At 38.4% G+C, this 16650-nt stretch overlaps 1 protein-coding gene across 1 annotated transcript in view; it reads left to right on the top strand.

The window, feature by feature from the left end:
* zfand4 (zinc finger, AN1-type domain 4) overlaps positions 1-16264 on the top strand; it is a 31092-nt gene extending 14828 nt beyond the window's left edge. The window contains exons 7-10 of the mRNA XM_041789803.1: positions 763-1995; positions 3796-3850; positions 12649-12766; positions 15188-16264. Coding sequence (XP_041645737.1) covers positions 763-1995; positions 3796-3850; positions 12649-12766; positions 15188-15323 — 1542 coding nt within the window. The 3' untranslated portion in view covers positions 15324-16264. The remainder of the gene's footprint in view (positions 1-762; positions 1996-3795; positions 3851-12648; positions 12767-15187) is intronic.
* Positions 16265-16650: the final 386 nt, after the last annotated feature.

Raw genomic sequence — 16650 nt, 5'->3', positions numbered from 1 at the left:
TTGAAACTCTCATTGCTGTGGATCACAGTGTAGCTAGTGGTGCACGTTTGAGTACAGAAGACCGGGGTGTTTAGCTGTAGCATCATAGTGTGTGCCATGCCGTTGCGTTTGAGAATATATGCAAGAATCATTTTAAGTTCTGGCTCATTTTTGACCTTACATTATTTACAGGAGTTCTGTTATTGTTGTTATATTATAGCATTTTCACACAAAGTGGTGCTTCTGCCATGAAGGCTACATTTGCACTACAGTTAAAAGTGACCTGAATCTGATTTTTTTTTTGCTCATGTGATATATATTTGTGATATATTGTATCTGATCTTTTTCTGACAGTGTGAACAGCACAAGTCATGTTGAATCTGATCTTTTCAAATCATATTCAGGCAACTTTCGTATGTGGTTCTAAATCAAATACATATCTAATCTTTTGGACTTTGACTGCTGTGTGAACAGACAAACGAAAAAACCCTGATCTGAGAATAAAAATCTGATATGACCATCAAGGCCTGCAGTGCAAACGTAGCCAAACAGACACGCATTTTCAAGGCATTTAATATAGATATGGGCTCTTTGTGATGGCAATTACGGCAGTACTGTGGCTGTTTTTAAATCCCTCTGGATGTGGCATGTCTGTATTACCTCCCATTCCTAATGACCACTATGGTTTTAAAATGTAGAAAATGAAATGCTGAAAATGACCAGAAAACCTGAGAGCCTACTTCCAACAATCTGACTCTCCCTGTCTGTTTCTCCATCCTCTAGCCGAAGAAGCCCACAAAGATAAAACCACGGCCTCCTGTCAGCCCTCATCCCTGCGGTGGTTCTGTAGGACCACCAAGCACAAGACACCACCATCGCCTCTTTCGTTCACTTGCTCAGATTAACCAGCCTCGGCAGTCAAATGCACAACTACCTCCAATTCCAGACCATAAACCCGTAGACCCCTTGCCCACCTCTGCTGCTGCTTCAACCCCTTCGCACTTGACCATCCCTAGACGGCCCCCTTCCTCTTTCTCTTCGCCTTCTTGTTATATGCTTCAGGAGGAGGAGCCATGGGAGACATGCCCTCCATTTGCAAAAATCCGACCCCCTCCTAAAGTTTCCCAGTGTGACATTGGCAGCACCAGGTTAATGAGGGACTGTGTGTACCCTCAGCTCCCTCCACTGTGTATCAGGGGGCCACCCGAGTCCTCATTTGACACTGCCGAGCCAGCAAGGGAGGCAGTGGGGCTGGGTTTGTTGGAGGAGGCTGCTGGGCTGGTGGTCCCATCACAAACAGGACCTCAGTTTGGAGAACTTTCAGACCCACTAAGTCTGGATGTGTCAACACAGCCTGAGGGCAGCTGCCAGTCTTTCGCTGTTGGGGCCCAGCATCAGCTGCCTCTCTCCCCCTCCCCTCTGAGCACTTGGACACTAGGAACAAGTGAAACTCTCACCAGCAGAGCTGACCGGACTCAGCTTGGCACATCATTTCACATCAGCCCCCCTTCTCCTCTGCCTGCCTCCACCTCACCTTCCCCTTCTACCAGACCTTTGCCTCAGCCTTTCGATTCCTCCGTCTCCTGTTTACACCCCAACCTTGAAGCACAAGTGAGACCAGGGAACACATCCCCTCACCCCACCATCTCCTCATCCGTTTATCCTCCATGCCTTCGTGGTGTCAAAGTAGAGTCACCTGGTAAAAGGCCAGAGCTTATCTCCAAAAGAGAAGCAAGAGGCATCACTCAGATGGCCAACCAAGCCTTTAAGGAGCCCCTGGGGTCCCTGAACAGCTCTGAGCTCTTGGCTTCTCTCTCCACAAGGGCTTCAGACAGCATCCACAGCAGGGGTGGCCTCAGAGAGAATCTGGGACTTGCACTGACCATTCCTCCTGCCACAGCCTCAGGACAAGGCAGTCTCAGCTCCAGGCTGCCAACTATTCAGAACAACATGCTCCTTCAGGATGACATCCTTAGACAAATGTCACCTTTGCACCAAGCAGCAGCGTCTTACATGGTAAGTACACAAAGATGTCAATATTTGCTGCTAAGATTGGATTTCTGGAATCCTTTTCAGAGCTCAGTTTATCTTAAGTATGTATTTGAGTCTTCCATCATTATGTTTTCCAAACTCCTCACGTAGCTGAGTAGTGAAGTGACTGCCAGAGTTTTATCCCAACCCACAGATGCTTAAAATTAAAGAGGCAGTCTATTTGAAATTCTTGTTATGGTCACAGAATGAGCTTGCTTTTGAATTCCCTGAATTGTTCAAAAACTCTTTCTCTAAGATCTCAGTGGTATTAGAATTGAAAAAAGGAATTTCAATTGCACACTTTTGAAACCTCATTCATTGTTTTCCAAAATATTATTATTATTTCTTGCATGGATAAATTTCATGCTTGGATAACTTCCAGCTCATCAGTTATATGTGCGGATTGTTAGTCAGGGCATCACGATTTTAGGTTTCCAGAAGATGGGCTGATATTTAACCCAGACTTCAAGCAGAGCATGCAATCTAACAGTGAGTGTCTTTGCATGACCTTGAGTACCCTGGTTATTAGTCATATCCTGGTTCATATTTAGGATACTGCGTTTACATTAACACAGAGAAACCTGGTTATTCATCTCTCTGTATACGTGAGAAATCTTAGTATCCCAGTTGCTGATCACTGCAATATATTTGCATGGGAATCTGTGATGTTGAGGCTACTTTTTATATTGGCCTTCTCCATGTAGCCAAACCAGGTTTCTAAAAGCCGGCATATCCTGGTTTCTGGTAATGTATACACACACAAACAGTAACTGGGATACTCAAAAAAACCCTGACAGAACTGGGATACTCGGTGCTTACAGGCAATGAAGGATCTGCAGGAAAAAAAGGGGATACTGCACATACATGACACAATATCCTGTTTTCTTTTGGAGTTCTCCAGGTAGCAAAACCGGGTTTCTCAAATCCAGGATACTAAAATATCCCGGTTTCTGAAGACATATACATGCACAAAGAGAAACCGGGATACTCAAAAACCAGACAGAAACCGGGATACTCAAGTCCATGTAAATGCAGTCAGTGTCTCATATTTAAGCAAATAGGACTGCCTTGTAGATGGTTTTAAAAACTTTAACGAAATGTAAATAGAAGTCATGAATAAAGGAGGACAGCCTATATGATATACATCACATGCAATATCAATCAAATTGATATGAGCCCATACTGTAATGCACCCTGCTAGGGTTGTCAAGATACCAGGGTTTTAAACTTGGATACAATACTACTAAAAACAATATCTGCTTTGATGCTATGGCAATAACATCACAAGTCCTAGGCCTCCAGTATTGGCTATTTCTTGTTTTCAAGCACTGGATGATTTTGTAGCTTTGATACCATTTTTTAAATGTGATATCAAAAAGCATAAAAATAAAGAAAGTTTTGGCAGCCTGAAAGGCCTGTGTCCTAAGCTGGTTTTGCAAGTGCTAAGAGCGCTCATTTGAATATAAAGCCATTGTAGTCCAGCATTCTCAACATTCGGCACCCTGAGTGGAAAAAATGCCCTAAGCGACAGCTGCCCCCCTTTTCATTGCTTTGGGGGCCCCCTTCAGGCCACTCAGGGAATCACTTGTATATGCTTTAACCATATGATTCTTTTTATGGGTCCCTCTTCAGAAAGAAACTGAGATTATTACTCTACCAATAACTGAAAACTCTTTCCCCATTTTCAACACAAACCTCTAAAACTTTAGCTTTCATCAAGATGAAGTGCTGCAATATTGTATTGATTTGCTGTACAAATATTTCATATTGCTGTTATTTCCTCAGGCCACCAATACTCTTGCATCAGCTGGGGGAGTCATGACTTCATTCGGGCGAATAGGTAAGGAAGATGCACGACCATGAAAATGTTAAGTTAAAGTTCTGGTACGTCAAGATTACTCTGCAGTGTGCTGTACAGTCCTGAACTATACTGCTGTGTTTGTGAGAAGTCTCACACAGAGAAGATGCTGTTATGTGAAAGCCTTCAGTGTATGTTGTAAGAGCTACAAAAAAGCACCGCAAGGGTTTTAAATATTCATTAATGCTACAACTGCAGAAGCAGCACACACAACAGAAGGCGCCAGGCCTTACACACAAGAACACTCATTTATTTATGTCAGCCACTGATATGCTTAGACTGTATAGACAATAGAACAGGTTGTGCCATTCTCAATTTGCCTAAATGACTTTATAAGCATTGATGTCAGTGTTTGCCACAGGCTGAGAATGTATTAAGGGTAAAAGTGTTTACTGTGAGTAGCATTTAAAAAGACACCAATAATTATTTACATTTTGGTTAAACTGTTTTTAAACCCTGTTTTCTGGAGGAGGAAAGAAATAGATAATACATATAAAGAGTGTTTTGGGTGAGGCAAAACATTTCAACAAGCTTTCCAGACAATCTGAGTGAGGCACGTCTGCTGACTCTTGTGTTCATGCCTACATGAGTTATTCAAAAAGATTAATTAACTCCTGGAGCTTGTTTTTAATCCTGTTTGAACTCACAGTCTGTTTATTAAAAATGCACTATGAAATGCTCTCATTTACATAGTACTTAATTCAGATTTTATTCCCACGGCACTTATTACAACTTTTGTTCTTTTCTGAGGTTGCCTTTGCCAGATTTAACGCCTACACTTTGCCAATTTCTCCTAATCTTCCATTTAGATTCCCTAAAATGCAGTGAGTTTTGACTTTTAAAACATTTTCTCTATGTTCAGTGGGGTTCACGTCTTGACTCTGAAGAGACCACTTAAAGACAGTCCACTCTGTTATTGTCCTAGCCATGTTGTTGTGTTGAGTAGTGAGTCATCTCTTCACTGTGAGGTTGCGTGAGCACTTGATACTTTTCTTCTGGAGGTCTGTCTATATTTGACTCCATTCATGGTTTCCTTGACTAAAGAATGTATACAACTGTGGTTTTAGTAAAAGCATCCTGAGAGCATGGCACTCTGCCATCCTGCTCGTAAGAGTTTGTATGCAGTGGGGATTCTTTAGTACCATGATTTGATTTGATTATTGTGACATGAATAAACAGTATACCCAGCCCAAATATGCTTACAGGACACCAATATTAGTACAAAAGACCAGAAACCAAAAGTAGACGCCTGGTAATATAGTACTAATGAATCAAACCATCCTGATGATTTTTCCTGTTATCAAACATATTAATACAACAATTCCATAGTCTGATCATGTCATATTTCCTCCTTATAAAACCAGGAATCCAACCCATGTTGCCTTCAGCGGCCAGGATAGGAGTACATTTATGTTCACCCAGAAAACAACAAACAGCTCTGTTTTGTATACAGTCTGGAACTGTGCTTGGTTTAAATCCCTGTACACCAGCAGCATAATTCAAAATAGGGTTAACACAGGCATCATACAATTGAGAACAAGTGGCATAACCCAAATCTTTTCAAACTTTTAACTTATTAACAACAGATCCCAAAGCTCTGCTTGCTGAACCAACTAAAAGTTTAATTCTAGTTTCATAAATATAAACTCATCAAGAGGAAATCCCAAATATTTATAGTCTGATGTGCATTCTACTTCCATATTTCCAAATGTCAACACATTCTTCTAAAATGGATGATCTGAGTTTTACTCTGATTTATTGCTAACCTCCATTTATAACGCCAGTTTTTTAATATGTTTAACTTATTCTGCAGATCATCTTCTAATTCATCCAGCAGAGCACACATTATACATACATCAAGATACCTACAATCAAATTATCCAAATACCTGAATTGGCATTCTTGATCCCAAGAACCAGGTAATTGATATAAAGAGAAAATAGACTCGGGGAAAAGACATCAACTTGTTTGAGGGAGTTTTAAACCAGTCAATCCTTTGATTATTTTCTTGAACACAAGCAACAGAGCCATTGTATAAAGATTTTAGAGCCTAGTAAAACTTGGCATTCACCCCAGCTTGTAAAAGTTTTAAGGAAAGTAAATCTCTCTTTACCCTATCAAAAGCCTTTTGAAATTCATCTAAACATACAAAGGTGGATCTTGTCTGCAATTCCAGTCCTTACAACTGTTGTGATTGAGTGAATATGATCAATGCAAGCTGTTAGGTCTGAACCCATTCTGTTCAGCTGTCTCCAAATATTCAGCTGTCTCCAAATACTGTGTCAGGAATATGATTGATACACTGTAGTAAGAAGGCTGATTCTTCTTTAGTTAGGAGCAACTCCAGGATTATTCTTGGATGATTTTGGAATTGGTATAGTGATTGATTTACAGCATAAGGAAAGAACAATACTATATTTGAAACAGAATTGAAATGAACGGTACATTTAAGGGTAACAACTGCAGGACAATTTTTGTCCCACATATTTTGTGTTCTTACAGGGGTGGAAAGTAAGTTATTATATTTACTCAAATTATTGTGATTGAGTAGCTACTTTTTGTACTTCAACTTTTTGAGTTATTATTTAAATCAGTAATTTTGCTTATTTAAGTGTATTTTAGGGGAAGTACTGTATGTCACTACATTTTAAAAAGCATCATTTACTAAGTAAAAAATGAACAACATAAGTCATAATGAGGAGGTCCCAGCTTTCTGTCAATATTTATTTTGAACAATTTGAAAGTAAAGAAAGATAATAATTGAGCAAAGACGACAAAAACAGAAAAACCTTAACAGAAAACCACTGCATCCATAGAGTCCTCTCCCTTGACAGTTTCTGTTTGAAAGGTGTGTAGAGTGAAGTTTAGAACTTGTCTAGACCTGCACCTTTTATCCAAATAGTGAACTCAAGTAATTTAAGGCCTAGACATAGAATGTGTAATTTACCAGCATAGACTGCATGCAACGTATTTACCAAGGTGAAGTGAAAAAGTCCTTTTTTATGGACTTAATAAACCAGAAAACATTGTCTTTTCTCTCGTCTGCTCTCTCCCTTTCTGGAACAGACACTAACGCTAACATGTATGTTTTAATGTGATGATAAAAGGACTTAGTGCATGTATTTGCTAACCAAATTAAATGGGCCGCTGGAGTTGATGCTTTGATGGAGGGAAGCAAAGGCAATCTCATCACATATCAATATAGATATCCTGCATCATTAAGCTGAGTTTAAGATGTATTGTGTTCAAGGTATTTACAGCTTAGCCATTGTGAAACAATCAAAATAGATCATATTCTGCATCACTTTGTGTGCCTCTCTACCGGCAATCCTGTTAGAAAGGCGCACTCCTGCTGTGCATCTCTTGGTCAGTCAGCTTTGCACTTCCACCGCTTCTTTCCTACCCGCACATACGCGCTGCAAGAGCAGGATCTTGGTCAGATGAGAGCTTATGGATGGTGCAGCCAACTGGATGGTGTCAGCCCTATGAATTTCTTTCTGCTTTTACTTGAGTAGATTTATAGATTAGTAACTTTACTTCTACTTAAGTACATTGTAAGCAGAGAAGATTTATTACTTGCTAAACTAATTTTGCTACAAGAACCTAAAAATGGGGGCAAGTTGTGGTCCGCTTGCCCCATGTACAGAGGCCTTGAAGCTCGAAGTCAACCCCAGTTTAAATCTGGCCTGGTACTCTTTCCCACATGTCATTTCCCACTTTTTCTCCACACAGTTTCTTACTCTATCCACTGTCCCATCAAGAAAGAGGTATAAAAAGCCAAAAACACAAATCTTAATCTAAGTAGAAAGGTGTTGTTTCTGATCACTCCACACTCTTCATCTGAGGAAAACCAATACCTGTTAAGGTAACTTTTTTTATTTTTCATGCAAATAATCATCTTATAATTTCTCAGAGGTTTCAGTGGAAAAACCAATCAATTTGGTACCTATAATGAGGAAAATAGGACGGTTCTGTTGAATAAGTTTTCCTTTTCAAATAAATGATGAATTACTAATAGCTTTGGCATAAATTGAGCTTTTTGTACAACAGTTTCCTAATTTTAATGAGTTTCTCATAGTCCTTAAATAATCTTTCTTGGCAAGTTGAAGGGAGCCAGAGACCTATAAAGTTACTCCTATTTTATTTAGCCTATAATGCAGATCTGCTGTCAATGGAAATCCATTGTTGTCCACACACATCAGATGTCACACACTTTTAGTTATGCTCTGCTTGGTGATATAAACCTTCCTCTGCCATTAGTGACTGAACTGCACAGCAACACAAACAGAATAGTCAGCAGTTACAGCCAAGGGTAAATAATCCCTGCCAGTGAGGTGAAAATGCTGACATACTTTATTACCAAAATCTCTCTCTGCCTTCCACAAGTTAAACTCAAATGGGACAATGCTGAAAAAGATGGCATCCGATTTTGGCAAAAAGCATTTCAAAAACGTATTGAAATGTGTTGTGGTGTGAATAAATGTGGATCCACTTTATGTCTGTATAGTACCAGATGAAAGTGAAATGGACTTGACAGCAAGCCTCCTGTACCTTCATCACAGAGCTGTCAGTTTTATCTCTGTGTGCATGTTTCCCAACAGCTGACAAACCCAGCTGAGCTGCAGCATGCTTCCTCAGACACGATTATCAGCTGTGCAAGCTGACAAAATCCTGTGTTCCCTGATCTTTATTCTGAAATGATGACAGGGTTCAGATGGCAGAGCATGTAATCTCCTCAAAAGGACATACACGTGATCAATAATTTACCTCTATGCACAGCTAGTTCATCTTATTTTAGAGTAAACACCTATTCATATTGAAATTAATCTGTACACAGGGATCTGGTTTGTCTGTATGGGATGTGCTCTGGTCATCTTTTGTAGTCCTAGCTGTACTGTCTAATTATGTATCACCAGGCTTTGGTGTATACAAAAGAAATGGTATATGTGGACAGCAAAAACAAAGTGAACATTATATGCACTAATGACAAACCAACTCCCATAAGAGGCGATCTTAAGATTATTTATTGATCTTTGTGAACAGAATTAAAGTGCAGCTAGCAATCCATCATTGATCAAACATTTAAACTTGAGACAATCTTTTGTTAATGCCAATTAGTGTTGAGATTTCCTGAAGCGCATCAGAAGCTATCGATCTGAACTCCATTCAACAAACATTGAAAATTTACATTCTTCTCTTGTGAACAGACCTGAAAAAGCTAGCGCATTTACAAATCTATGCATGATGTTGTTTCTGAAACTTAATCTATGTTAACGGCAGGTAAATAATGAAATAATCTGCTTCTCTTTTAGGTTAAAAAATGTGATGTGAGATGGAGCAAATAGCTTGTAGTCTAAACTAGTTCCCCTATGGGATGTTATGGACTAGGGAATGACAGGGTTTTATGTTGCAGACATAAATGCTGCATTGGAGGCTGTTCAGCGTTTGCTTCACTGAAATTAAAGAGACATTAATATCCGTTCCCAGCAACATATACCATCAATCAGATGTAGATAGATGATTGCTGAGTGTTCTGAGAGTTTATTGAAATCAACTGCCCGGAAACTGTTGATAAAAAGACATTTGAATACAACAGCATGTGTTTCAAAGTAGTTAGTTCCCATCTGTTTCTTGTGGGTGTCACACGACAAGCATAAGCAGACATAATACATATAGTGAAAATGCCCTGCTTAGTGAAATTGTTATATTTTTAATTAGTCAACTTTAAATGATGGATACTTAACCCTTTATGTCAGTTTTAGACTGAGTCATAAATTTGTGTTTCGCTGCACTAGCTGGTTTGATGTCAGTGCTGAGGTTTAGTCAGAAACACACAAAATACCAGAAAGTGTTGAATAGAGACAGACAACATAAGCCTCCCTTACAATATTCTGTTTTGATTGAACTCTTTAAAGCTTTGTGATGATTATGATGGCTGTACCTAGAGCAATTTAAACATGAACAAATGTAATCAAGGGCTTAGTCTGATCATATAGGTTGACTGTTTTGGTGTATGCACATGGCAGATCCCTATTCTGCTCTGTTCATGTTAATGTAAGGCAGTGGCCTCACTTCCATTAAGGTATTTTCAAGATTTTGACAAAGGAAACATAAATTCACCAGACCTATAACATGATTTACAGAAGTGGAATGAGTACAAAAGTAATGTACCCAATTACAATTACTTTGGTTAAGATTTACTCAGAAAGAAGTAAAATTACTGATCTATAAATCTACTCAAGTAAAGTTAAAAAGTATTTCATTTTACAGTTTATTCAAAGTACCGCTACTTAATACACTAGAAGGGTTAACAGTAAAATATGATCTTTCCTTTATGTGAAGTGACACCATGAGAATATGAATCTCCAACCAGGTTGTTCAGTAAAAGGCACACCTTTATAATAAAGTAAATTGCAACAGCTATTTTTAGATGTACTGTGAATTTTGTTCTTTTGGGTCTGTGTGGTAAAAAGCCAACACATTTTTATTTTGAAATGAGAAGTCCAAAATCAAGAAGGACCACCTATTTCCAAATTGGTGTTAAAATGGGAATGCAAAACACATAAACACATGCTCCTGCCTATTTCAGGCAGTTTGATACGGAATTGAGAATCAAAAAATTTAAAAAATGAACATTTAGATGGAAAATGAAGGGTTTTTTCTTTTCATCTTTTGACTCTTAATTGCATTTCGAACTGCTTGAAAGAGGCAACAAGAGGTTTTTTTTCATGTTTTACTTTCTTATTTTGAAACAGCAATATGGAAACGGCTTGTTTCTTGATTTTAGTTTTCTCATATCAAAATAATAAAACAGCTGTAAAATACACAGACCCTCTCACTGTACTATATGCTGACAGGTGAATGATCGAAGCCAAACTACTGGCCAGTGTCATGTTGCTGACAGAAAGCTTGGACCTCCTTGTTTTGACTTTTAATGTTTATTTCTTTTTACTCAGTACTTCATGCTTTTTAAAATGTATTCAAGTACATAACTTTGTTTAAAATATGCTTAAGTAAAAGAGAAATTACTGATTGAAATAACTACTAAAAAAAGTACACAAACTAAGTAACTTGAGTAGATGTAACTAAAGTTGTTGCCTTAGGTTGTCGTTGTCTCTATAGAGAATGACAAATGGCTGTTGCTTGAATTAAAGATTCCTAAGGAAATCTTTCATCCGTAGCTGGTAGGCATTCATTATCATCCACATGGTATCAGTGTTGGTAGATATGAACATTTCTGCCAGTATTTACAACCAGTCTAATGCTGTAAGTACCGACTGAAGTACCAACTGATGTGAACTGTAATTATTGGACAACGAGACCAACTGACCTACGTCATCTGAAGCTTTTTCCTTTGTTTGTTCTTATTCCTTAAAGTTGAAAGTATATTCTGTCAACTTAAGTTTGTTTCTATGCTCCCTAAACTTTAAACTGTTTTTCAAGGACTCAAGTTTTAGGTCTAAATTACATTTATGTATCTGCACTGATTCCTGTATTATCTTAAATGAATTTGTAGTCGACATATTTGGTATCTGCAAAGGTCTTGCGTCATAAATCCTTTGTAGCTGGCTAACATAGGCAAAGCAGTATTTTTGTTTCTGGTATAAGATAAGATAGAGCTTTATTAATCTGGAAGAAAAATTTGTTTGCCTAATTGCTCCAACATACAGAAATAAAAGGGTAAAAATAGGAAAGAGCATCAAATATTGGTTAAAAAAAATACTTAAAGCCTAAAGTGTATTAATATAAAGTATTAAGTGTATTTGGAAGAAATTAAAGCAATCTATTTACTTGTACTGCTTTGATTGTTACTTCTAGTTGATTTCTGCTATAATTGCTGTATCTCATGCTGCACACTTTATAAACTCGCAGCTACCAGAATATTTTTTCTGCAATTCAAACCAGTTGTTAGAAACAAGAGTTTGTATTTGTTTGATGGCTTTAAAGATGCAGTGTGTAAATTGGGAATATTAGCCACATCTAGCAGTCAGATTGTAGATGGCATTGCTCACTTCTTTCAGTAACTATGGCAATCAGTGGCCTTAAGGAAAAATGCATATCTGCTTTTTGGCCCCTTGTGTGATACTTTGGAAACAGTCAAGATGACAGAGCCCATGGAGGGGACCCTCCCTGTGTGTGAATATGTGGCTTATTCTGAGTTGATTAAAAAAAGACAACAATTTCATATATTCAGGAGATTAGATAGGCCTACTTATAGGTATTATTTCAATTTTTTACTACAAATGCTCTGCTAGATGCTAATAAGCTAAATATTCACACTGAACCCTCAAAAAAAAAAAAAAAATCAAACTAACTCTTGACAACTTGAGCTTTGCAATTAATTGCAAAGTCATCTTTGTGGCAATATGAACATTCACAAAAAACACCTCACTAAGGACTGAAGTACTCAGTAAATGACTGGTGCTCTCTTTTCCGGCATGTGTAGTATATCCTGTCCGATTAAGTCCTGAGTTTAACATCCATGATTTCAAACTAGCCTCCTTCCTGTTGGAGATTTATTTACACCAACTTAGCGATTTAAAAAAAAAACTGAACTGACCTAGTAAATGTGAGTTATCATTGCTTTTTCTTACTGCACTACAAATGAGTTCTGCAATATTAAACAATGTTAATGTTCATTTAATATTTTCCTCATATTGGCTAGACCTATTTACAGTTAAATTAAAGCATAACTAATGATACAAATCTCCTCACAATAGACTCTGTAATCCCATTGTAGCTTGTGTAAAATCAATAAACAATGTCTACCCTCCTCTCAGGCACTCCAACATACCACCTACCTCCAGTCAAAGCTCCCACAGGCAGCAAGAAGAAAAGCTCAAAGCACTGCTTCCTCTGTGGCAGGAAGACTGGCCTGGCCACCAGCTACGAGTGCAGGTACAAGTGCCTCCAGCGTTTCCAGCTGCGCTGCCTCTCTCTCTCCCTCTCTGCCTGACTCTTCATCAAATCTCCCCCTATTTGTCATTCTTTCCCCGAAGCACTCTTTTAGTAGAAAGTGGTCTTTTTCGTAGATCATCATTTTGTCTCTCAGCACCTCTCCAGTGAAAACACTCTCTGTTCTCTGCTCATCCTGTCACAAATTATTAACATTATCAAAGTTTCTCCTAACAACATAAATCTGGAGCACGTCTTTTTCTCTTGAGGCTTTGTCCAGCACACACACTGAATGTGATGCAACAGTGTGTAACTCTAATCTAATACCAGACCCTTGAAGTGGTGGAACCATTAAGGCAGAGCCCCGACTGTGTTCAAAAGACCTCAGTGATACCAGTTTATCCAATGGCAAGGATTTGTGATTAAATGACTCGTATCATTAACCAATATCTCTGTCCTAATTGAAATAAATTAGACATCAACTCTTTTAACTAATGGCCTGATACAAATAGAAAGATTAAATCCATAAAAAAAGGCTTTTACCCTGGCTGAAGTTCCCAGAGGAGGAGTTAAAATAAGAGGCCAGTGTTGTGACAGTCTGACTCAGCTGTGTAGCCTGAGGATGCAGCAGAGTTTGTTTGCTAATACTGAAACTGAATGATTTTTATCAACTTACCCCATGTCCCTTGAGGAGCAGACTGAAAATAAATAACATTTTTTAGATTTTTACTTTGCATCTCTAAAAGTATATATTTATTGAAATCTTTCAGGCATGGTCTTAAACTCTTGTGCCACCGATCGCCTCTCAGACTCTTGCCTGCATGTTCAACTTGCAAGAGTTCTCTTCATTTGACTCTTACACTAACAGAAAGATTAAGGCTCAAAAAAGAAGGCTGTTAGTCCGAGTAAGCCTCCCTTTGAAGGAGTTAAAATAAGAAGGAAGTATTGCAACATTCTTTTTCAGCTGGATAGCCTGAGGACGGAGCAGAGTTTGTTTGTTAATACTGAAAGTGAACATTCTTATCTACTTACTCTGAGGGCTCTTGAGGAACAAGCTCTAAATAAGGTGTTTTTTTTTCAGGTATTTTTTCATATGTAGCATGTCTGTGTTGAAAGCTCTAAGGTGTAGAGATAACATATGTGCTGCCCATTTGCTGTGCAGAGACAAAACTGCATGTGCTCTATAACTGTTAGAGTTAAAAAGAGAAGATTAAGAGCCTCTGTCCAGGCTGCTGTTTTTGCACTGTCCATGCACACAGCCTCAGTTCTTCTCACCAGCGCGGATTGTTGCTAGGTTGAAAATATTGACTTCTGTTTGCCTTGGTAGAATCCATAAAGTCATTTTGTGGGCTCTGTGCACTTTATAGTTTCTGTCACCAAGAGAGCTTGAATCAATGTAAAGGAATCCTTTCCTGGTATTAGAAGTAGCAGAACAGGAAACTTTAACATTGAAAAGATAAGCCAGATCAGTTTCTCTTCTGCCAGTCTCAGCCCTACCTGATTTTGATGAACACAGCCCTGTACCAAGAGTTAAACTGTTTTCAGCTGTGAGCATGGTGACAAAAACAGCTGACACCGGCAGCTTTTTTTCTCAGGATGCTGAGTGTTGAAAATACCAGACCACTTTGTTTTGTAGTGCAGATGAGCACTACCAGAACAAAAAAATGGAGGTTATGGACACAGGCCCTGAAGAACAGCAGGAAGGCTTTAAGTCTGAGTAAATGAATGCGTTAAAATCAAAACAATAGACCATAGAAAGTATCAGTTGAAGCCTGAGTGACATCAGCCACTTGTTTACACATGAGGGCTTCTGAAGTCACTTCACGGTGGCCGCTACATTGAAAACTCTGTGTCTAACAAACTTTAGGTGATGGAGCTGAGATGGCTCTTAAGCCTCCTGACAAACAGCTAAAGCGGTTGGCTTGTCGTTGTTTTAGCCTGCCCTAATTAAATATATCGTCTATCCTTTTTAAAAACCAAAATAGATGAGTAAACAAAAAATCCCCGCCATAGAGTGTGTGCATGTGTGTTTAAAATAAGGGGCATAGCCCAAACTTAGGAGGGTCCAGAAGCATGCTTCCCCAGTATTGCTCATCAGGCAATTCTATGCACTATTTTCAAGTAATCAAATTTAGATTTGAAACATTAATAAAACTATACATCTTTGGACAAAAATGATGCAGTGTCATCTTTGAAAAGCATTTTTAACAGCCAACATTATTTAAAAGGAAAAGGGAAGAAAGCATTGTGACATTTTTTTTTCCACTGAATAGCCTCAGGATTGAGCTTTTTTTTTTTTTTTTTTTTTTAGATTGTGAAACAAAGTTTTTGCATTCTTACTAAGAATCTCTTGGGGAGCAAGCTATAAGAAAATCCGTATGTTTTTTGCATACATGCCAATATATCTTTATTTAAATCTTTCAGGTGTGGCCATAACTTCTGTGCCACCCATCGCTACGCAGAGACGCATGACTGCACGTTCGACTACAAGAGTGCCGGACGCAGATTTCTGCAAGAAACCAACCCTCTTATCAGTGCTCCCAAGCTGCCTAAGATCTAAAGCCCTCAACCCTCACCTCTCTGAAGGGATTGCCTGAACTACAGGTTGATATCAACTGTATGATAAAGTTTCTGCAATGTGATGTTTTCTAGCAGAAAGAAGGAACTTATTCACCACTGTGTGCTCTTTTTTAATCTGCCAAGTTTGCTTTAAATTCGAATAAGATTTTCTGTAGAAGCCAAGTGTGAACAAACGAGAAGACTGAAGCAGCACAGAGCTACTTATCACCTCTTGACAATGTGAAGATGATCCTGTTTTTATCTGTTACTTTATCCTTTTTTTCTTTGCCTAAAAACAAAACAATGTGCATGTATGTAGGTAGGATTTGCTAATTATATCTGCTGCACGTTCAGACATATCTATTTTTACTTTTGTCAGCCTTTGTTTGTTTCAAAAGGACCGCTTATGACTTTTCATTTGACAAGTCTTTGACAGATGCACTTTAGAACTATCATATTTATACATTGACTTTCTTTATTGTGTGAGGGAGGAAACTTAATTTCTGTGTTTGTCTTATGAAGTGTTCATGCTGTTGTCATTCTGAGTTTTTTAATAACCTGCACCTCTGAGAGTCTTTCTTACATGGGCACATACAACCCAACATCACTAATGAAATCTTTCTTAAAAGAACCCACATATTGATGAAATACTTAATATTTATTAATACAAATATTTAAGTTCAAGGGTGGTTTTGAAATAGCAAGTATGCAACGTTTGTAGGTATGAATGTCAGTTTTAATGTGTATCCTATCAAGTAAACTGTATTAGGATTTTGGGGGAGGGAGGGTTACGGTATTTATGACATGTCTCTATATAAGGTGGTTGCCATAAAAATCTTTTGTATGTCTTTTTTATTGCTCATCTGTAACAAAAAAAAAACTTAAAATGCTGTAATAGTATCTCCAAGGGTTTGATCTAATAAAGTTTCTTTCCAGACATCACCGACTGGTTTGGGTACTTTTATCCAACGCCCGTATGATTACATTTCCACTCCACTGGTTATTTTTTACTGCTTTAACTTCCTCTTTCTCTTCAGTGTCCTCAAGTCTCGCTCTTCCTCATTATTTGCACTCCGGATTTTTGACCTCTCCTGCTGCGCTCCTCTAATAGTTCTCATATCGCTGTGAAGTAGATGAGAAACAGTTTCTGTTTGCTCTCACTGACTCATTCTTGTCACAGCAGCCTGTCCTCAGATCCTACTCAGACCCACAGCTCGTTCCTTAGCAACGAGACCATTTCTTATGAATTTCACATTAGACCCCCCACTCTCCTAACTCTAGACAAAGTTAGGACTCGTAATTGAGAACATCTTGTTTGGTCGACTTAA

This window comes from Cheilinus undulatus, linkage group 6 (assembly GCF_018320785.1).
Source record: "Cheilinus undulatus linkage group 6, ASM1832078v1, whole genome shotgun sequence".
NCBI classification, from domain to species: domain Eukaryota; kingdom Metazoa; phylum Chordata; class Actinopteri; order Labriformes; family Labridae; genus Cheilinus; species Cheilinus undulatus.
This window is presented reverse-complemented; position numbering and strand designations above follow the sequence as displayed.